Genomic DNA, 23,861 nt, shown 5'->3' with positions numbered 1-23,861 from the left:
GACATTTTCCCCAGATTGTTATATTTTTACTCATGTATAGGAGTGAGACACGAAATTACAGATTGGAGCTCTGCATGTGTGTCAGCTGAGGAGTGTTTGCTGACTCTGGGTTTCACCCCAAGCTGATCTGGTGAGGTTTTCTTGGGAACCTATGTTGGAAATAATTTTAGATATTTCCTCTCAGACTTATCAGATTTCCCAGAAAAGGATATTTTAACTTGAGTGGAGGAAGGTACAGGGCTGAAGGGAGCTGAATGTAAATGTTCCTTTAATCCCCTCTGTTTTCCAGGATGCTACTAGTTTAGTGACCCTTTAATGCCAAGCCTCCAGTCTTACACCAGAGTAGGAGAGCAGTGAATGTCTAGCTACATGGAATTGGGAAAGAGATATGACAATCTGGTTTTCAAATAGATTTTTCAATCAAATCTCTCATTTTTGGTCCCATTCTTACCCTCACTCTCAGAAGGACATAGTGTCACTAATTTCTGAGTCTTTCTGAGGTGGTAGCTTCTGCATTCAGTCATGTTGCATCATGACATTTCTCACTGCCAGCTGGTGGCTAAGCCAATTATCACTGGTCTACCTGCTTTCCAGCTTCCAAAAGTTTGTTGATATGTCTCACCTCCCATCCCTTTTGTCCTTTACGATTTGTGCCTCTAGAAAACTTTCTTTACTGCGTGTTGGCTTAATTTCAGGGGAATCAATGTAAATACATGTGTTCAAACCACCATTATCACCTTAACCCTTCCTAGGGGTAATGATGACCAAATGAGATATAAAGCATTCGGCACCTTTAAGTTCTCACTTGTACCTCTACTCCTAAAAGTTTGTGGAGGCTCTCATTTTAAAAAGCACAGCTTGTACTGAAAGTCAAGTCAACTTTCACAACATGAGGTCCCCACACCATGAAATCAAGGTGTCTACTTCAGCCCAGGACATGGTTTTGACAGAAACTGTCTCAGGTGAAACCAGATCTCATTCTCTTCAATACGAGTGTATAATAGCTGACACCAAAAAAAGGACAGAAATCAAAGCCTCTGAAAATTAAAATAGCTTGCAATATAATAAATTGTTACGAGTATTATGGTTGTTATTGTTTTTGGTTTTTTTAGAGAGAGAGTACAACCGGGGGAGGGGCAGAAGGAGAGGGAAACAGAGACTCCCAAGGAGGCTCCACATGGAATCCGATGTGGGGCTCAATCCCACAACCCCGAGGTCATAACTCCAGTTGAAATCAAGATTCAGAGAAAAACTGATTGAACTACCCCGGCGCCCCATGGTTGTTATTGTGTTTAAAAGCCCTACTTACTATGGGACATTAACTATCTTAGAAAAATAGCTTTCAGAAATATCAACAGTGAAGCATATATTGAAAACAACCAAGCAAGGATCCATTGTCTTTCATTTATTACCTTGATTTTCTAAGTAGTTTGTGGATCAATGCTGTGAGGTTAAGCTAGAGCACTGACTGCTTAGTTACTACACAACATGAATGAGCTCTTGGTAGCAGAGCCGCCCAAGCCCAGGGAGGGGCTGGGAAGAAAAGGCCCAATTACCCATTCCCAGTTCTGAAAGACCAGCCCACTTTATGACAGCATTCTCAGGATATACAACGCGCTACAAAAAAGGATACCACTATCACAAAAAAGAAAAGGGGTTGTTTACTCCCTTACTGATAAGATTAAGCTTACTGTACTAGGTGAAACCAAAATTCATCACGTCTATTCTTGGAATGACTAGCTATACTCAGAAAAAGGTGTTGCTTCCAGTCAGTCCTTCACCTCAAAGGTGCTAAACTTGCTCAAAGAGCAGCCATTGATGGTGTAGTTACCATGTGAGCACACTGGACAAGCAACATTCCAACAGTACCACCCAACTGAGCTGCACCATGACAGATCCTCTTAACCATCTCCCTAGGTCTTCTGTGGCTGCAAACTGTCACAAATGCATCTCCATACTCTGGATGGAAAAAAAATTTTTTTTAAGTAGACTCCACACCCAGTGCAGAGCCCAAGGTGGGGCTTGCACTCACGGCCCTGGGATCAAGACCTGAGCTGATACCAAGAGTCAATGCTTAACCGAGTGAGCCACCCAGGCACCCCTCTGGATGGAAACTTTACAAATGGAAAGGGGTTGCAGCACTCTAACATACCTGAGAAAAGGTAGGAAATGGAACGGGATGGCTAAGGACAAGTGCAAGAATACTGACCTCCAAGGCTATCATAGCCTAATAAATATGAAGAAAAACATCAGCAGCAACTGACATCACAGGCCTGGGAACGTCCAACACAAATACATAATATTGGTCTACCAAGACTGAAAGTTACCTGGGTGAAACATTCAGGTGTTCTGAGGACAGAAGAGGTGAGGGCCAATGGTGTTTTTTAGAGAAATTTTCATTTGTCTATCACTTTCTTGTACTTTCTTTCAAGGGAAATGGACTTGTACCCAACATGCTGCACACAGGAAGAAGAGTCAAGCCAGCTGTAACCTCCACCCTAGAGCTTATCACCTCAGTGCCTTCTATGTGCTGGGTACTAGATGAAACACTTTGCATACCAGGTGTCATCTAATCACTACAACCATCTTATGAAGTAGGTGTTAGTATCTTGATAACACAGAGAGAATCTACAGCTCAGAGAATTGAAACTGCCTATCAGTACACTGTTAGTGAGAGGGTTGGGCTTCAAAGCCCATGCTCCTTTTAGGACACCACAGGCAGTCAGACCTGAGAATACATGACCCGTAGGTGGTGTGAACAGGAGGCCACGAATGGGAAGAGGAGGCCTGGATCTGGATTATGTCTCCTTTAGCCTCCAATGATTCATCTGGCTGTTTCCTTGGTGTTCTGCTCAGTGCTTCTGATGGCTCTCTGGCAAGATTGCTTAGCACCAACCATATCTTTATAGGTTACAGAAAAGTGGTTTCCCTCTTTGCTGAAAAGAATCTCATTGAGCTCTGTATCATGTTTTCATGTCAGGGGCTCTGTCCTTGCATCTTGGTCAGTCAGCCTGCAGTCCTCCTACTTTCCACAGGCCTCTTATCAGCCACTCCGGAGCTTCTCTGGAACCATGGAGGCACAGAGTGTCCTGGGATGACTCAGAGCCCATGCATGCTCACTAGCTTGCCTGGCGAGCCTTCAAGGCTAAGGGTGTGGGCTGCAGTCTACAAGCTTTAGGCAGGTATACTGCGGGCTCACCCGGGGCACTGTGGCTCATGCTATAGATGCCAGCTCTGATGTCTTAGTTCTTACTTCCAGCAGCTTCCTGGAGGGACCAGCAGTGCAAGCCAGCATGTAGGGGAGTTGATACCCTATGGGTGAACTTTGACCAATGACAGTTAAATTGTTCTCTTTCCCTGTCATTGTATTCCCATATGTTTTTTTCTGGGAATGTCCCTAGTGACCAAGCAACCAGCTGTATTTTCTGTTTGTACTGTGGCCAGCTCAGTAATTTGACCTCCTCGTGTTTGCTTTGGTCCTTTCTGGCTCATTCCCTCACTCTTGCTTCCCTGAGACTATATAACTCAACTCTCCTGACAAAGCATCTGTTCTGCCTCATGGAGTTTTCTAGAAAACCCAGTTCTCCTTTAACCTCTGCTAAGTATGATAACCAGTGATCAGGAGTGAATGTGGATGTAAGGACTATTAAGTTAGGGAAAGGAGAATTGCTCATTCTTGTGTAGTCAACCTGGGCTTCATAAGTCAAAAAAGGTATCTCTTTTTTCTTTTTAGGAGGCTGTAGCTTTGAACAAATTCTCATAAATCAAGAAGGCATGACAATTCAGCTGTAGAGATTCTCTTTTGTGCCACTGGAGTCCAAGGACAATAAGTCCCTGGTCTTAAGAGGGAAAAAAAAAATGGGGGAGGGAAGGGGGGAGAGAGAGAGAACACTACGAAATGAGATCCCAATTCTATTGCTTTCTGGATTTCTCACACTGAGGTGCTCATATTGCTATCAAGATAAAATATATCCATGTGGCAGGAGAAAAAAGAACACTGCCCTATATTTGGATGTCTGTCTAACACATGACAAATACCAAAACATGACTAGTTTTTAAGAATTCAGAATGGAATGCTCACCACCAACTGAGATCTCTGCCCCACATATTCGTAATTCCTTCCTTTTGCTACAGGCCAATTTGCAGAAAAACACTGTTGTACCCAGAGGAAGATCTGTGACTTGAGAACTGAGGAAGTGACCATGCAGCAAATTGATTTTTTCGTTAACCTTGTAGAGGATTAACCTGTTTAAACTGGAATATTGTGGGCAGCCTTGTTCGGGCTTCAAAGAGCATGAAATATTGACAGCTGATCCAAGTGAAATTACATGGGAAGGCTCCACAGTCACATCTCCTCTCTTGCATGCATCTGCAATAAGACACAAGTCAGCATGTAAGAAACCCATTTCAAAATGGTGGGTTTGTGTGATTCTCAACAGCAGGGTAAAATTAATCCCATCAAATCATGGAAATATAAATAACCCACATTGCTCTGGCTATATTGGTGATACACAATGAGGACAGAAGGCAACCACATTAAAGTCTAACTGTATTTTAATTAAAAGATGCATTGTTCTCAAAGACTAAGAGTTCTAAGAAAATAGGGTTGGAAGAACACTCAGGAACAGAGGACCAGGAAAAACCAATCTCGCTTATATGCAAATTATTCACCAGACTACTGAAAAGTACTTCCACAATAAATCACATTTGCTTCCATCCCCATTTCTGATTTATAAGGCTTACTTCAAGACTCAGAGCAAAAAGGAAAAAAGCAACAAACAACAAAAACAAATAACCATTTGAAAAGCTATTGCAAACTCTAAGGGATAGATTTAGGAATACTACTTTCTCTTGCTATAGTGGTATAAAGTATATATAATCTATAACATTATTTTATAACAAAAGAAAATATTCAGTGGCTCTGGCATGTTTGTGGTTGGCATCAAGGATGAAAACTAGGTCCCCCATGCCACACTTTGGTATTCCTTCAAGATTCAAGACCCTGGGCTAGATGAACCACAACCCGATACAGCTAATATGACATTACATGAATGTATTCTTTTTAAAAGAGTCTACTTATTTATTTATTTATTGCCAGATACTGTATTAAACTAATTAAAAGAGAGGTCATTCTTATTCTCTAGAAGTTTTTGTGTAAATAAATGACAACTAATTAGAAATGAACAGTTTTTGGTAGTTCTGCCAATGAAAGAACCTCAGAATTATAGATTTGCCCTGAATTTTCTGATGTGATGGAAAGCCTCCACTGAAAGTCTTTTTTTTTTTTTTTTTTGGTAATTGTAAGATTATTTTGATTAACTACACTAAACAGAAATTGGTAAAAAAGTTATTTAGATCAAATAAAGGAAATACTAAAAATTCATTTTAAATAAAAAAATCTTTTTTATTTTCAGAACTAAAACGAAGTCACTCTCTTTTACTCTCCCCTCGCATCCTACTTATACGTTGGTTCTCTGCTTCTTTGATTTTCATTGACTGTAATGAGCTAGGAAGTAAAAATGTAAGCTCCCAGTAAAGAAAAGGCAAGGAAAATGTCAGTCATTATTTTTTTAGCATAGTTGAATTCACCCATGCATACCCTTTGTTAAAACACACTATCATTTTTCATTTCAGTAAAATGCACAATGCCAGCTGTGCGGTTGCCTAGCCACTTTTTAAGGAGAAATTATATGACTGGACTCATATATTAGCATAATTTAAATAAAATGCATATTAGTTATAGAGCAGGAACCAGACTTACCCATTTAAAATGAGAGCAGACTGACTACAAAAGACCAACTACCAGAACAATTCCCACAAATACATATTTCATCTGTAACTGAGAGTTTAAACCGCAAATCCTTCTACAGATTCAATTATAGAAATATCTTACCTATATTTGCTTTAACCAACAACAACACAATGATAAAAATAAGTGCCAATGAGCACCCTCCAACTGTATGTGCCATGAACAGTCAGCTCGGGAATACACCTCTGTAATTTTCCTTGTAAAAGAAGACAAATTCATTCATGTTAAATATATTCAGAAAATACCAGAACCAACATCATGCAGGACTTAAAATGCCCCTTTAATTTCCCTATATTGTTAAGATTTTTTTAACGAAGTATACTTTTAAAACTAGTAAACTGAAAATCTTAGCCACCTCTAACCCCCATTCACTTAAGCTTCTTGGTGTTAGCAAAGGGTGGGAGAAGAGACATGGCCTTTGGGGTCCTTTAGAACTGGGTTTAAGAAATTTGAGACTGTGGGATGCCTGGGTGGCTCAATTGGTTAAGGTTAAGCATCTGACTCTGGATTTTGGCTCAGGTCATGATCTTAGGGTTGTGAGATTGAGCCCCACGTCGGGCTCCATGCTGGATGTGAGGCTTGCTTAAGATTCTCTCTCTTCCTCTCCCTCTGCCCAACCCCCTAAAAAATAAAGTAAAATAAAATAAAATAGTGAAAATAAAAATGAACTTTGAGACTGTGCACAAGTTATTTAACCTTCTGAGCCTCAGTCACACACAAAAATTTTTTTCTTCCAAACAGGGCTGTACCAACATAGTCAAACATAGCGGTGTTAAATCCCAAGAATAATGAGAATTTCTGAGCTATTCGTGTGCTTCTAGAAGTAACAGGAAATTAAAAAGTGGCTCATACCCCTCTCCTGGAACTTAGCAAAAGACTGATCTCTTTGGTCATAAGAAAGGGAGTTGTTGGAGTCTTCTACAAAAGTTCAGTTTTACTCGTTTGTTTGCTTGTTTATTCACTAGTTGTTTATTTTACTACATATTTCTATCTTGAATGTTTCAGAAAATATGAACTGGTGATTTCTGATAGTTTCCAAATTTAAACCTAAGGAATAGCTCTACTACTCATTAGGAAATTCTCTAAATTCTATTAAAAGTGGGCCAAAAATCCATAAATTAGGCTGGAAATTTCTGTGATGTTAGGCCACTGGGAACCAGCCAATGCAAATGTTCACCTTTTACTCCCATACCTAAAGATAAGCCAGACCTGGGGCGCCTGGGTGGCTCAGTCGTTAAGCATCTGCCTTCGGCTCAGGGCGTGATCCCAGTGTTCTGGGATCGAGCCCCACAAGGCTCCTCCGCTAGGAGCCTGCTTCTTCCTCTCCCAGTCCCCCTGCTTGTGTTCCCTCTCTCGCTGGCTGTCTCTCTCTGTCAAATAAATAAATAAAATCTCTAAAAAAAAAAATGATAAGCCAGACCATATTGGCCTTTTTAAAAAAAATTCACTCATTCATTCAATAGGACATCTTTCATGTGCCAGGCACATTGTTAAGTGCTAGCGATACAACAGTACTGCTTCTAGTGAGTATATAGAAATGTCCCCATTTGCTCCTTTGACGTTTCTACTTCTAGCCTAGCCATCAATCAGGAAAGCTCCAAAAAAATTTAGCACCTTTTTAATAGTCTTTGCTGGTTGTTCTTCCTCCGCCTCCTGAATTTCAACTCTGGGAGGACCTCAGCTCACTCAAGACATTTTTTCTCTATTTCTATTCCCTCCCTAGGGGATCTCATCTGGTCAACTGGCTCTAGAAATTATTTGTATGCTAATGACTCTCAGATGCATATCTTCAACTCAGACATCTCTCCAAGCTCCAATCTGTCTCCTTGCATCACTTCTTGGACCTCTAGTAGAGTGCTCAATATTAACATGATCAGTTGGAATTCTTGGTCTGCCTTCCCCAAATTGGTTCTTTCCCTAGCCTTTTTGATTTCAGTAAATAACTGAAGTTGCTCAAAAACCTAGAAGTCATCTTTGATCCCACTCTCTTTCCCATCCCCTACAACCAAGCCATCATTAAGTCCAATCAATTTTACCTCCAAAATATATCAGAGATCAATCTGCTTCTCTCCATTCCTACGGTCCCCACTCTAGTCCAAAAGACTGTCATCTCTCCCCAAGATGACTACAGTAGCCCCTGAGTGTATCTCTCCAATCCATCCTTACCCCTTTCTAAGTCATTTGCACATAGTGACTACCTTTTAGAAGTATAAATCACATTACATTACCTTTTTCATACCACCACTATTTAACACCCTTAAATATGTCCTTTGCTGTTAGAATAAAATCCAAAATCCTTACCGCACACGATCTTTCAGGCACTGCATGGCCTCACTTCTCCTGTCTTGCCACCATCATTTGCTCAACTTTTTCTGCCTTGCTTACTATGCTCCATTTGCACTGGCTTTCAGACTGTTCCTTGAATAAGACATGTCTTTTGCTACCCGGAGACTCTGAACTTTCCATTTCCTCTGCTAGAATCCTCTTCCTCTGTTTCTTAGTAGCCGACTGACTTACACCATTCAGATCTCAGATCATGTGTCACTTCCTCAGACAGCCCCTCTCTGACCACCTAGCTAAAGTGGTCTTGCCCAGTTACTTTCTACTCATCACCTTTTTTATTGCCTTCATGGTACAGTCTATAACTACTGTGTTTACTTTTACTTGACTACTTGTCTATAATCTATCTCTGTGCTAGAATTTAAGCCACCAAGAGAGCAGGAACACTGGCTGTCTTGCTCACTGCTGTGTCAGCACTAGGAAAGAGTACTTAATAAATGCTTATTAAAAGAAAGATAAAAGGAAGGAAGGGGGAGAAGATGAGCTATAAAAAACTCCCTATAAACATCACTGTGGTAGGCAGAATAATGGCCACCAAAGATGTCCATGGCCTAATCCCTAAGAACCTATGAATATATTACATTACATGACAAAGGGACTTTGGAGATGCGAATACAAGTAAGGATCTGAGATGGTGAGGTTATCCTGTATTATCCAAATGGGCCCAATCTAATCAAGTGAGTCCTTAAAAGTAGGTGAGGGAGGCAAAAAGTCCGTCAGAGAGCTGTGATATGAGAAGGCCTGGATCTGCCACTGCTGGCTTTGAAGATGGAGGAAGGGGGCCATGAGCCAAGGAATGTGGCGGTCTCTAGAATCTAGGGGTGGCTCTCAGTTTACACAAAATATAAAATGTATATTTTTTTAAGATTTTATTTATTCATATGGCAGACAGAGAGAGCACAAGCAGGGGAGTGGCAGGCAGAGGGAGAGGGAGAAGCAGGCTCCCCACTGAGCAGAGAGCCCAATGCAGGGCTCCATCCCAGGATCTGGGATCATGACCTGAGCCAAAGGCAGACACATTAACTGACTGAACCACCCAGGTGCCCCTGAAATGTATTTGTTGTTGGTCTTGGTTAAAAATGTTTAAGAAAAACTGATATAAATCGAAATCTGACAGTTTCCTTTCTCTAAACCATATAGTCCAAAGTCATGGCATACAATGGCCTCCATGAGCTAATTCCTGCCTTTATTACCAACTACATCTACCTCTACTCTCTGCTGACACTCTGCTGTCTAGTAACACTGAGCTGCTTAGTTTCCCTGCATATCTCATGCCAATGCATGCTTCTGTATCTTTACCGATTCTATTATCTTACTTTTCCACTGTTCTTGGAATGGCTAAGTCTTATTCATCCATCCCAACTCAGCTCAGAAACCTTTTATTCAGCCATTCATTTAACAAATATGTATTAAGCAGCTGCTATGTGCCAGGAACTAGGGATAGAGCAAAGAGGATTTCAGTTCTCATGGAACCAACATTCTGGAATAGGGAGACAGAAAACAAAGAAATAAATAACAAATAAATTCAGACAATGATAAGAGAAAAACATAAGAGAAGCTAAGGGGAGAGAAGTCTGGAGAGGAGAGAAGCTGGTCAATGAAGGCATTTCTAGGAAGTGAAGCTTGATCTGAGACTGGCACAGGCCAAATGAAGACTCAGGATGAAGACTAGAGGCAGAGGAATAGCTGGTTATGGGTGAGGCACAGAAAAAAGGTCAGGGTGGCAGGGGAAGTGACTGCGATCAGAGAATGGTAGGACATGAAGTGGAGAAGGATCCAGGAGCCAGATCTACCATGGGTTTGTTTGCCATGGAAAGGAGCCTGGATTTTACTCTCAAATCTACAGGAAATCACTGATGTTTAATTCGAGGTTTTATTTATTTATCTAACTGAGTTTTAATTGGGGGTGTTACAAGATATGAATTATATTAAATATACACATGCAAAGGCAAAAAACAAGCAAAAAATTAGTCAGGCTTCATGTATGGGGGCCAGAGTGGAAGCAAGCAGACCAGTTAGGAAGCAATCGCAAAAACCTAGTAAGAAATGATGATGTGGACCACAGTTATAGTAGTAGAGAAGGAAAGAAGTTGTCAAATCTTAGGAAGCCTTAGCTATGTCTTTAGGTCAGACTGAAGCCTCCTGCATAGCATCCTGTCATCCTCATACCTTAGCACCTGCCATATTAACTAGAACTAATTTATTTAGGTATCTGTCTGTCTCTTCCATTTGCTTATAAACTCCTCATGAGCAGAGCCCACAATTTATGGCACATAATAGGCATATGCTGAGCTGAACAAAACTTAAATAGTTTTTCTGTGTTTATCTATTTTATTTCTAGTTTAATGAAACTACATTACAACTACATTAAATCTGATTCTGCCACATTGTGGTTGACATCATTAATAACAAGTTTTTCTTTATTACCACTTCCTTAGTTGCTTCATTAAAATTTGGAATATTCTGGCATAAAGGAAATTATGAATTGAACTAGAAGATAACTAGAAGAAAACTGAATTATGAATGAACAGTTACACATCTGCTTCCTGACTACAAGGGGTATCTACAGGGTATCTTTCCATATGTACTGCAATTATCGAGCTATGATAGTCTCCAAATAAGTAAAATATTTAATATCAAAATATTTAATTAGTTATTATAAGAATTTTTAAATGTATAAATATGAAATATGTGTATATAAAATACATATGCAATATGTATATAAGAAATATATATGAAACATGCATATATACATATATATATATATATACACATGCACACACCATATGAAATAGGCAAAATAGAGGATAAAGTTCCGTTTATATTGTACATTTATCCAAACATGAACTTGCTCATTCTCTTTGAATACCTGGTAAAATACTTTCTCCTTTTATAAGAAACTCAGAACCTCAAAGACCTTCAAGTAAATGAGGTATCTTCCAATAAAATGAAACCTTCTATCAACTGTAAACATCTTTCAGGCAGCCTGCCTAGAGGGTTGATATTAAAACTACAACTCCATCTTGAATCAGAAAATCAAAGAGTATGCTATGTCATTGACTCATCACTCAAATTGTGACAGTTTCCAGATAGTTAAAACAATGTCTCAGTGAGGGAAATATAGCAGCCAGAAATATAGCAACTGGCAGGAAGGCAGAGGCAACCCCTCAGTGAGTCTCTTTCCCCACTGCTCCAGGAAGAAGCACAAAATATGCACTACTGCAAAATCATATTTTACTAGGCTAGGAAAAACCCTTACCACAGGTGGTAATTTCATGTAGGCAGGAGCACTTTCTACTTCCACATTACTTTTCTTCTGTAGCCCCATGTTAAGGTCAAGGAACAGTATGGCATTATGGAAAAGAAAAAGGCTAGTGAATCTCAGTCCCACTGTGTGCTATTAACTGTTAGAGTGCCATTTCTTACAGTGGGTACAGTAATACGGAACTATACAAAGTTATTGGGAAGATTAATATGATAGCATGATGGACCCATGAGAATACCTAGAATTAAGGAGGCACACCATTGAGGCTAGCTCCCATTTTCCCTTCTGGGTCCTGCTTTTGCATTTCTTTTTAAAATCACTTATGACTTTCACTGTACTGGAATTATATGCTTTGTTTAGCTAGGTAAAAAAAAATCATATGTTAGGCTACCTTTATTCTTAACCCTAGCTATCAAATAATTTAATAAGGCAGAGGAGGAAGGAACTTCAAATGTTAGCTATTAATTGCCATGGTCCTGCTACTTTCTTTCCCTCCCAATAGCTGACATTTGAGTCTGGGCCACTGCAGAACAACCAAGTGATTGTTCTAGATGTGCATTAAGGCTCCTGTCTTACAAATGAACGTCCTTAATTACCCAGTTGACTCAATGAGGCAGAGTACAAAATCCTTCCCTTCTGCCAGCAAAGCTACTTACAGACATGTCTTACTGGTGGCAGGTCAGTATAAAGACAACACTTTGGAGGTCATCTCTTCTACCTTCCCCATTTTACACATAGATAAACTGAGGCTTAGAGAAAAGATGGGACTTGCCAAAGGTCATTAATAGCAGAATCCAGATCAGAACATAGGTTTCCTGGGGCGCCAGGGTGGCTCAGTCGGTTAAGTGTCTGCCTTTGGCTCGGGTCATGATCCCAGGGTCCTGGGATTGAGCCCCACGTCAGGCTCCCTGCTCAGCGGGCGGTCTGTTTCTCCCTCTCCCTCTGCCCGCCACTGCCCCTGCTTGTGCTCTCTCTGTCAAAAAAAATAAAATCTTAAAAAAAACTAATCTCTCAGTAAATGGAAAATTAGAACATCGTCTTTAAAATAGAAACAAAAACAAAAACAAAAAAAAAAACATAGGTTTCCTGATTTCTAATCTAACATTACCTCTAGCATGTGAGACTGCTCCTGATCGGTAACAACAGTAGCAGCATAATATTAAAAATAGTGCTAATTAACTCTACCATTAATACTAATGCTATACTTTGTTGATCTCTTACTATATTCTGGGCACAACGCACATTAATACTATCTTTATGATACCCACTAGTAAAGCAATTATGATGTCTGATGCTTTAATCTTCAGAAGCTTGAATCATTATTTCTTTTCTTTTCTTTTTGCTGAGATTATATGATTTATTATAGAGCAGAGAACCACCTCCAAATAAGAGGTAAGAGGCTTAAAAAATATCAAACTGGAGTAAAAGAAAGACTGTATGCTTACTGAATCTACAGTAGCTTTGCTTCATGGATATATAAAAGGATATGGTTATGGAAGGGAACAGTTCTACCAAAAAGTGATGTGCTGATGATTAAGGGCAACCTGGTAAATTGTTCAAAACTATTCTGGCAAAAGATCCTAATGCTAAAACCTGTGCTGTGCTCCTTATATTTTTACCCTAAAATGAAGCCGTTAATCAACAAATACCACTCATAATCAGTTTAACTACTCATTCTTTTTTTAAATTTAAATTCAATTAATTAGCATATAGTGTATTATTAGTTTCAGAGGTAGAGTTCAGTGTAAATCATTATTTCTGATACCCTCCTCCCTCTCTCAAAAGAGGATGAAACAAACAAACATAAAAACTGTATATATGCAATATGTAACCACCTCTAATGATCTAGTCCACTATGAGGATGGGAAAGGATAATCATATCCACCAAGTAGATAACTTGCCACCTAGCCATTGGAGCCAACCTTCTCCATGACTTTTCATGAGCTAAGTCATGAAAAAGAACAGTCTCTTGACTGAAGCATTATTTCCTTTTTCCTTCTGAGTCTACCATTTAGTGAAAAATTTCACATGGCATAACATGGACAAATGCTGGCCTGTCAGACCCTAATTATCAAATCAGCCTCTTCATGATGTTATGTTAGTGGTGTGATGGGCAAGGAAAGTAACATCACCTCAACCCTTTCTGCTTTTTCTTCTTTCTTTCTTTTTTTTTTTTTTAAAGATTTTATTTATTTATGTGACAGAGAGAGACAGCCAGCGAGAGAGGGAACACAGCAGGGGAGTGGGAGAGGAAGAAGCAGGCTCCCAGCGGAGGACCCCGATGTGGGATTCGATCGATCGCCGGGATCACGCCCTGAGCCGAAGGCAGACGCTTAACGACTGCGCTACCCAGGCGCCCCCTTTTTCTTCTTTCTACCCAATAGTCGCAACACCCTTTACATGAGCCAAACTGGACAGGACAGACACTGTTTTCCTTTCTTACACACCTGCTAAGGCTCTCTTGAATTTTCTTTCATCTCACTGGTAAGCATTTGTATTCCTAAGTTCACCTATACGTAGGAACATTCTTTTCTTGCTTGAAATCACAAGACTTCTGAAGTTTTGGTCCTTTTTTTTTATATTTATTTCTGTTAAAGGGTTTTCTCCTTTCCCTCTTTATGACCTCTTCATCATTTTTCTTTCCTTCTTCTTTTTTTTTTTTTTTTTTAAAGTAGGCTCCATGCCCATGTGGAGCCCAATGTAGAGCTTGAACTCTCGACCCTGAGATCAAGACCTGGAACCAAGATCAAAAGTCAGACACTCAACCAACTGAACCACCCAGGTGCCCTACTTCATCATTTTTCTTAACAAAAGTTCCCTTACACTTTTACCCCTTCTTTTATATTTTTCTGAAATGTTCTGCCAATTCTACTTGTCTTTATTTCCATTTCAGATATATCACATTGGACATAATAGATAGGCTTTTGAAATGTGGTGTGTAAACAAATTACATTTAAAATGCATTAGGGAATCTTATATCATTCCAACCCTCAAATCATTTGTAGTGTGAACTATCTTGTAAACTGAATAAGCATTTCCACAAGAGAACTGCAAAAAAGAAATAAAGAAAGGAGAAACAAGACATGGATGGAGTCTTGAAGAAACAAGGTACATTCAAATCAACTAGTGGTGTTATGTTTCCTATTCTCTTTCTTGGATTAGCTCCAAAAGCCAACAATTTTCATAGCACTTGTTCAAATAAGTTTTAACAATCCAACCTTCTCTATTTTCACTCTCTGCATTGATCTAGAGCTATAAATAAAATAAGCCATTTACTTTCAGGAAGGATGATGTACTAGAAAGAGCACAGTGTCTAGGGCCTGAGGAACTGGGTGCCATCCTGGTTCTTCTACTTTTATCTGTGTCACCATCACAAGTAACTTCACATTTCAAAGCCTCTTTTCCTTGTTTGAAAAATGACAATGGATATTTATTGAGAAAATTAAACCTCTTTCACTAAAATTTTCTTCCCTGGTTTATTGGAAGTGTCTCTCCTTGGACATCCTCCATCTTGAAGTCTCTATTTGTGGACAGTGGCATGAGATTTATCTTTGGATCTTCGGTATTGGGAAACCTTGGCAAGTTTTGCTTCATCTTGTAGCATCAATCACCTAGTCTTTTCATAAAGTGCTATGAGGCATCAAAAATATTAAAGCACATTACAATTACTTTGTTTTCGGAATTTTCTAAGAATTTCGCAACTGAAGATAATTGGAGGCTAGTGACAGGGGGTGGGATGAGCTAAGACTAGTGATCATCATCCCACAATTTTCCTCAAGGTTTCTTATATAAATGAAGAATTCAATTGACGTCTCTACACAAACAACCCCATGTCTCAACTTCTCTGCCTGATGTTTTACTCAATGCTTACCTCTTCCTCTGCATACCACTGTAAAAGAGATGTAAATTAAGATTCTAATCTTAATCATCTTTTATAGGCATTTAATTAACAATTTAATACAATGCAAAGCATATAACTGAGTTGTTAATATTTGGTCATCTGCTATACAAAGTAACTACTGGTATCTCAATTCTATAGGTGGGGAAATCTGTAAGTTGATCAAGATAATAAAGAAAAGCCAGACGTAAATTCAGAATTAGATAAATTAGAACCACCTTCCATACTTGAGTTTCCTCATCTGTAAAATGAGAATAAAAATAGCACCACCCTCACAGGATTATTGTGAGGGTTAAATAAGAAGCTCTTATTACAGTAACTGGTATAGAACAAGAGCTCAATAAATATTATTATGTGCTATTATTATTATAAGAAAAAGGATAATATCATTTCCTTTTCAGGGACAGCCTTGCTTTTTGACCCCTCTCTTTGCCTATTCTTCTGCTTATCACTGAAAGATTAATTTGATCAAGACTAGATCCCACACCTCCTCTATAATAGGTGAATTCATGCCACCTAAAATCCTTGACATACTAAGTGTTCTCATAATTAATGTCTTCCCAAACCGTTTTAACATCTTGAGGACAGGAACTACATCTTACATTTCTTTATAGTCTCTATAGTGCTCCACACTGTCTTGAACATAATAGCTATTCAATACATATTTGTATCTTTAAAAAAATCATTGTTACCATTAGCAAACAGCACCACGATTCCAAGAGCAAAGGGCACTGGACAAGCCTTCTTTGGGATTTGGCTTTCTATTTATGTTGGTCTGCACAAATTTACATGTAGAAGTTGAGAGCAGTGCTGCGTGTTATTACAAAGATGACAGATAACCAGAAAACAAAGCAGGTGTAGTAATGTAAAAATAAGTCCACGCTTGAGAAATGATAATGCAACATCTACTGAGAGGATTCTTCTCCTATAAAAATCTTACATATGCTTTAGATTTTTTTTTTCAGCCTAGAACTCATTCTAACACAGGATTCAGAGCTCGCCATAATTTGGGAATTGACCATCCTATGTAATCATCATGACATTCAAGAAACAAGACACATCAAAAAGGAATGTTGCAGACTCTTACAGAGCCTTTCATGCCTAACAAAGTGCTGGTAATGACTGAGGATTTTACAATACCATAGGGGAGAAGAGTGTCAGCTCTTCGCTGCTCTGGTCATGTCGCTGGACAGAGAAATAGGGCACTGTACCATTTCTAAAGTTCATGGGAAATGAGAATGTAGTGTTTGTCCAACTGGAAGTGGATATAATGTTATGAGCCTAGAGGTGCAAAGGCAAGAAGCACAGAGTTTGGAGCCAGAAACCTGTAACTTACCATCTCTGTGAAAGTGTGAAAGTTTCCATATCTGTAAAATGAGAATACTAATAACAACTTCACCAACTTTTAAAGAATCATATAAAGAATCAACAGTTTTAAAGAATCACCAGTATATATTCAAAGGACAGGTACATAGTAGGGGCTCATCAATGACTTTTATCCACACAGGATATACATGTAAGGGATTATAACAATTATCCAGAGTTAAGGAATAAAGACAAATTTTGTCCTATTCTCTAGACATACCTGGGGAAAGTCTTTTTGTATGCTTCTGAGTTAATAAGATGCTTCAGGTGTCGATCTAATCATGCAGATACTTAATCTCTTAGAATCCTTATATTTAGCGCCCCTTAACTAAGTGAGAAGGACCTTCCTAAAGACATTTCACAGATAAGAAAATTGAGTCTGGCCAGTGGCTAGCCAGTTGGCTTGCCCCAGAACATTCCACTAGCAACTAACAGGCCAGGTAGGGACTCCTCGTCTGTCTACAGAGGCCACAGGAAAGTGCTGCCCATTGTGGGGCAGTATACTCCCTCTGCCAGACTAAGACTCCTCAGTATTCTAGTCAGAGAAGGCCTATTTTCTAGCCCGAGTCACGCCTGCGGGCCTGGACCAAGATAACCCTGAGTGATGCCCTCTGCCCTTTCCCGGACGCCAGCCCTCCTGCCCCACGCGCCCACCATTCTTCGTCCTGCCCCAGGGAGCGCCTGGGAGGCTCAGTCTGAGCGCCCTCTCCCCTCCAACCGGCCGAACTCCAACCCGGCACCCTCACGTACACATCAGCGCCCAGAGAGTGAGCACCTGGACGAGGAGAGCCCCCCGCCCCCCCCCCGTCCCCCTCGCCGCCAAGCCTCCCAGGAGAAGCGAGGCACAGAAGCCCCAGGCATTCAGAACCCGCTAGGTCCGCGTCCCGAGGTCCCCGGTGCCCCCACCCCAGCCGAGCCAGTGGTCACTCACCGAGCGTCGCGGGTCTGCGGGCGGCGGCTCAGCCGGCCCTCCCGGCGCTCCGGGCGCACGTGTCGCGCTAGTCCCAGGCGCTGCGAGCTTCCCGCCGCCAGCGCGCGCCTTGCGCTCTCCGGGTCCGCGGAGCGCGGCTGGCAGACCCCGAGAGTGGGCGCGGCGGCGCCGCCAGGGCTCGCGGATGTGGTGGCGAGCGGGGGATGTGGCCGCACCCTTCAGCGGCCGGACGCCCGGCCCCGCCGGCGCCTGAGGTTTCCACGCCGCGCTCCCAGCCGTCCGGGGCCGGGTCCTGACACCGGTGGGCTCCCGGTGTCTCCTTGAGCAAGGTAATTATCGCTCCGCACCTGCCTTCCCCCTCCACAAAAGGCGGACAGTAAAGCTTTGGCGTACGACTGAGCGCGGCCTGACTGAATTGGCGCGGTGAATTATGTGCAGGGTATGACAAGCACGACAAAACCGTGTCCTCGGCTTGCACAGCCACAGAGCAGCCACGTTGTTGACGCTTATTAGAGTGAGAACTTTCCTCTGAGGGGTTCTTCCTCTCCGCGCTCTGGGCTGCCCGCTCTCACCACACGCTGGTGCCACGCTCTCCCCAGTGGGCCGCGCGAAAACCTGGAGCTTTTGTTTAGGTCTACTATCTAAAAAAAGAAGAAATGAACATTTAATAGATGGCATGACACTGACCCTAAATAGTCCCACGTTCGGTATGTTGTAAGTAGGGTTCTGAGGGAAGAGGGAAAGCTGCCCAAAATGCAGAGGGGGTGACAGCAGTGCCCTTCACTTATGACAATATTTATTGAATCCAGGAATTCCATCAACTATACGACATACCATTTTTACGTACCGGTAAGAAATAAGAACTGTCACATAAACTATGACACATGCATTCTTATCACTTAATACACTTTTGATTAAAATGTTATTGAAATGTCCCTTTTAGATTTGTTTAGAAATACGTATTTATTATCTAACACTCTTGTTCATTCATAAAAGGAAATAGCAGACTAAATCGGTTAAGATATTCTTCAGATGCATTCACATTGAGTCCAACACTCCTGATTCCTTTTTTTGTTTCACCCAGCATCATCCTCAGTGCCAGAAGAGCTTTAATAAGGCAGCATTTCTTAAGAGTGTCCCACTATTGTCCCCGCACTATTCTTCCAGTCCACTAAAACCAACCCGTTTGCTGAGCTTCTGCAGAGCTAACCACATCCCCCTACCGTTTGGACAGTGGGCATAAGACTCCCAATTTGGGGATATGTTAAATACAAAAAAAAAAAAAATGTGCATTTTAGAATTAGCAATGCACACTAGATTGTTTTTATGAGACGGTGACATATTGTAGTTTACACACTTCGGCAATTTGCCTCCGTAAATAATTTGATAAAAATTAAAACTTTAAGTTGTAGAATCTTAACATTACTGTGTAGTGAAATGGTGAATGATTGTGAAAATCATTTGCAAGAAAGTCAAAGAGTTATCTTAGTTAAAACTGGGTTATTTTTACTGGGGATGTACTGTATGGTGACTAATATAACAAAATAAAAATTATTTAAAAAAAAGAAAAGGATGTGGAAAAAAAAGTACTCGGTGAGCACTGTTGGTGGGAATATAAATTGATGCGGTCACTGTGGAAGACAGTATGGAGACTCTTTAAAAAATTAAACTAAAAATACCATATGAAAAAAAAACTAGGTTATTTTTTATGCTATTTATCTTTTTCACCAAAAAAGGCAAATATTCTAAATTTGCTGAACTTTTCTGTAATGTTGTGCATCTCTCAGTATGTTACTGAAGAGATTTTTCTGAAAAAATCACCATCTCTTCAAGGTAAAGATAACATTTTAACACTGAGTGAGAAGGTGCTATGAAGAGAACATTTGAAAACAGATATTTCAAGATGTTACCATTACTTCGTGTGCCGGGGGAGGGGTGGGTTAGTAAAATTATATGTTTGTCACCTACAAAAGTAAGTGCTTAAAAAATCTTGGAAACAATTTGCTATCCTATTTCAATGTTTCAGTTGAGTAGTTCAGCAAATTTTAAGTCCATTTATTAAAAAAATAGGAAAATGCAGTAGTTTCTGAAGGACAACTAATCAAAGGCAGAGATAATAAAATTATGGTAACCAAATGTTAGAATAAGCTCGTACAATTCATGGATTGGCTTATTTTTTCAATTTTTTTTAGTAAAAAGAAAGGCTTTTATTTAGTTAATAAATTATTCCAAAATGTATTTTAGTCTTTATCTCATTTTAAAGTTTAATTTATATTTTGTGTACTTTTTACTATATATAGTAAATATTTATTTGTAATACATATTTATTTATGCATATACAAAATTTATGAGGAAGCAAAAAAACAGCTAAACATATATTGGCAATGTATTCTCAATCCTTTTTTTCCCTAGGGAATGCACAATATAGGGGCACCTGGGTGGCTCAGTTGGTTAAGCGTCTGCCTTCAGCTCAGGTCATGATTCCGGGGTCCTGGGATTGAGCCTCATGTTGGGCTCCTTGCTCAATGGGAAGCCGGCTTCTCCCTCTCCCTCTGCCTGCCTGCCGCTCCCCCTGCTTGTCCTCTCTCCTTCTCTCTCTCTCTCTGTGTCAAACAAATAAATCTTTCTTTTTTTTAAAGGAGTGCACAATCTAAAACATTCTAATTGCGTCATGTTACAGATTTGCTAAATCAGATACGGGATGGTGTTCCAAATGCACCTGAGCCATTTTCTTTAAAAGAATGGATGAAGGCATTGGAGAAAGGACTCGAATCTGATTGTTGTTTTTGTTGTTGTTGTTGTTTTTTAAGATTTTATTTATTTATTTGACAGAGAGAGAGACAGCCAGTGAGAGAGGGAACACAAGAGCAGGGGGAGTGGGAGAGGAAGAAGCAGGCTCCCAGTAGAGAAGCCTGATGGGCTCGATCCCAGAACGTCAGGATCACGCCCTGAGCCAAAGGCAGACGCTTAATGACTGAGCCACCCAGGCACCCCTGAATCTGATTGTTAAGCAAACAAAGCAAATTATAAGAATAAGATGCAGGCAACAATGATGGCCTTCGTTATTCTCTTCTTCTCCCTAGATTCAAATAAACAGGATGACCAATCTTACATAAATATTATTAGAGAAGTTATCATCTAAGTCTAAGAAGTTATACATCTAAGAAAAATATATCATCCAATTAGGGTTAAATAGTGTGGGAAGACTTGTGCTAATAGTTTCTGATAACAGCAGTTGTCTCATCCATCATGCTCCCTCCCTGTGTTGTAAGCTCCATTAGTGCAAGGTCCACATTTGTCTTGCTTATTCTTTTCTCTTCAGCACCTGGCACAATGAGTGGCACATGACAGGTGCTCAGCAAATGTTTATTGAGCTGAATTGACTTGTTCTAGAGAGATCTAACCCTCTTTGCTCAACCAATTTATAAGTGGTGTTGAATCTTCAAAACTTTCAAGTTAAAAGAAAAGTAGTTGGAAAATTATACGTAGTTTTTCTTAGCAAGCCGGTGACCCTTCCATATGGAATCTAACCATCCTTTTTTTTTTTTTTAACTCTTCTTTATTTGATAGACTGTAGAGGCCTTTATATTTTCTTTCTTCCTTTCTCTTCCTTTTCCTCCTTCTCTTTCTTTTAGTATCTGGGGGTTTCCCTAGTAGATGCATGTCTGTTACCAGGGGTTGGTTGTGTAGTTAGAAAAAAAATCTTTCTTCTGTGTTTCTGAGAATAAGCCCTAAGTAGTGGAGAAAACCTAATGAAATAAGAGCCTAACATACAAACCAAAATATCAACCTAATATGATTATTAAGTCTATGGGTGTGAAATAGCCTTCTGTAAAGCTGTAGTTAGATGAATGTACTTGCAAATCAAAAGTTCAATTAAGTGAATAACCACAGTGACAATGACAAAGACTTTTCTAGGAAATACTGCTTCAGTTTCCATTTCTGGTACTTTTCCATTCCTTTACATATCTATTTTGTTTCATTGTTGATACCAAAAGTTCTAAAAATACTTAACTCATACAGTGCTATGACAATTGTGTGTCATTTGTCAGAATAAGTACTAAGAGATGGTTGCCAACAGAGTGATTTAGGGCATCAGGCAAATGCTGGTACCAGTTAAACTTGGTAAGAACGTTTTGATGTATTTGAACCTTTTACTTTAATAAGGGGATCGGAATCTAAGATTAATTATTCACCCTTGCAGCTTCACTTTGCAAAAGTTTCATTTCTAAAAGTTTTCACTTAATTATTCATCTGTTCAAAGTGTTACACTTATAGGACACCAATACAGGTCCTAAACATATTTGTAGTATCATATGTTGAAAGGCTTAAATAAAATAGTGTAGTGCAAGATTCTTAGATTATTAGTAATCCCCAAAGATTCTTAAAATGCGGAGTTGCAACATTTCTACAATTGACATTTAGCAAGCACAGATGTTGTTTACAGATGAACAAACCACTTGGAAAATGCCATGTCTTGGATAAGAGCAATGTCTATTCAGGAGGTTTCAAGGTTGCCATTGGCCTTATTAAATGAAAATAAAGGTTAAGGAGTAAAGTGAGACATGAGGCAAATTTAAAACCCTGACAACCACAGGTCCCACACAATGTAAACTTGATTTGCAATCTGGCTCTTCTATTCTCAGTAGCTAAATCTAAGAGACACAGGAGTTATATAGGAGTCACAGATTCCACAACATAATGCCTTGTAACACAGAGGCAGAACTTTGGTGGCCAAGAGAAAGTGTTTTTCACATTTTTATAAAGAGGAGAGTGTTTCACAAAGGACAAATTTCTCACAAATATTTCTACACAAAACCACACATATTTTCAGTTAGTTAGTTAGTTAGTTAGTTAGTTAGTTAGTTATAGAGCTCCTCAATGGAAGCCTAACAAAGAACACTCTGGAACATGGACGCTTAGTGAGCATTAACATTCTATTTGTATTTCATTATTTGAGGCTCCAAATATGCCTTCGCTCCGTGGTTCCCATATATAGAAGATAGTCCCTGATTTCCCAAGTGAAACAGCCAAAATCCTGTCCTGTCACTGCAACCAGCTCAGAGCCAAGCTCTCGGAAGTGAGCAGCGGTGGCTACCTAGTGGGATATGACCCTTCTGCTTGTAATCCCAAAATACATGTTAACTATACCCCACACGCCTCCCACAATGTGAAGTGCTGGAACAGAAACAGAGAATGCTCCCCTTTGTAAAGAAGAACCATGCGAGATGCCAGAAGTCAATGGTCTGATCTGCTGGCGATGTGTTAGGATTTTTTATTTTGTCCTATAGGATCTCTGCTAAAACAGAGACAGGAAGAATCTCAATTAAGTGTCCTTTTCTGCAAGTCATACAAAATAGAGTAATACCAAATTTTAATAATTTCTCCTCTCCCCTCCAGTCTCTTCTCCAAAAGTAATAGTTTTGTGAGAATATTTCCACATTTTTCTTCATGCCTTATAGGCGTATAAAAGCATGATATGCTTCCCCCCCTACATTAAAACAAAAATTGAGCCATGCAATTATTCATCTATCTATCTATCCACCTATCTTTGTTTTGTTTTTCTTTACCACATGGCATAAACTTCATTCCATAATATACATAATTGATCTAATTCTGTTTTCAATAGCCATAATTTATCATACTGTGTATGTACTAAGATTTAGTTAACTATTATTTATAGATCTTTAGGGTTTGTTTGTTTTTTACTTTTCCCCCAAACAAGAATATAATATATTCACCAAAATAAGAATAGTTTTATACATATACATACACAGATATGTGGAACTTTTATGTGTTTGTAATAGAATAGATAGATTCTGTTTGTAACAGAATTCTGTTTGTAACAGAATCTCACATATGCTTTGTTGAATCAAAGAGTATGAGCTTTTTCACTTTAATGGACTATGGCAGATTTTTATCCAAATTGTAGTGATTCACATTCCTACTAGTGTACAACATTATCACTAACAGTGAATGGTATCTATCTTCTGTAATTTTTATGAATCTAACAGATGAGAAATGGTATCTCATTATTTTAAACTGTATATCCTTCACTACAAACATCTTTTCATATGTCTGGTAGTTTTTACAAATATGTATTATCAATTTATCAAAGGGTACCTTCAAATAGTGTGTAGTTTAAGAACTTTACAATATGCTTTTATCTTCATATCTTCTGTGCTATTGCAACTGTACATTTTACTTTCATATATAATACAAACCCACAATACATTGTTACTACTTCTGTTTT

At 39.5% G+C, this 23,861-nt stretch overlaps 2 protein-coding genes across 5 annotated transcripts in view; one reads left to right on the top strand and one right to left on the bottom strand.

The window, feature by feature from the left end:
• Positions 1-18,098, bottom strand: part of IL12RB2 (interleukin 12 receptor subunit beta 2) — a 74,960-nt gene extending 56,862 nt beyond the window's left edge. For 3 of the 4 annotated variants that reach the window (XM_034653651.1, XM_011228353.3, XM_019802517.2), the window contains exons 1-3: positions 13,862-14,088; positions 5,894-6,005; positions 4,082-4,369 (exon numbers count right to left, since the gene is read on the bottom strand). In XM_034653651.1, coding sequence (XP_034509542.1) covers positions 4,082-4,369; positions 5,894-5,969 — 364 coding nt within the window. In that variant the 5' untranslated portion in view covers positions 5,970-6,005; positions 13,862-14,088. Of the gene's footprint in view, positions 1-4,081; positions 4,370-5,893; positions 6,006-13,861; positions 14,089-17,608 lie in introns of those variants that run through there. The other variant, XM_034653652.1, reaches the window with a different exon arrangement.
• C2H1orf141 (chromosome 2 C1orf141 homolog) overlaps positions 17,807-23,861 on the top strand; it is a 182,634-nt gene continuing 176,579 nt past the window's right edge. The window contains exon 1 of the mRNA XM_034653653.1: positions 17,807-17,937. The gene's annotated coding sequence lies outside the window, so the exon portion shown is untranslated. The remainder of the gene's footprint in view (positions 17,938-23,861) is intronic.

This window comes from Ailuropoda melanoleuca, chromosome 2, assembly GCF_002007445.2.
Source record: "Ailuropoda melanoleuca isolate Jingjing chromosome 2, ASM200744v2, whole genome shotgun sequence".
Taxonomy (NCBI): domain Eukaryota; kingdom Metazoa; phylum Chordata; class Mammalia; order Carnivora; family Ursidae; genus Ailuropoda; species Ailuropoda melanoleuca.
This window is presented reverse-complemented; position numbering and strand designations above follow the sequence as displayed.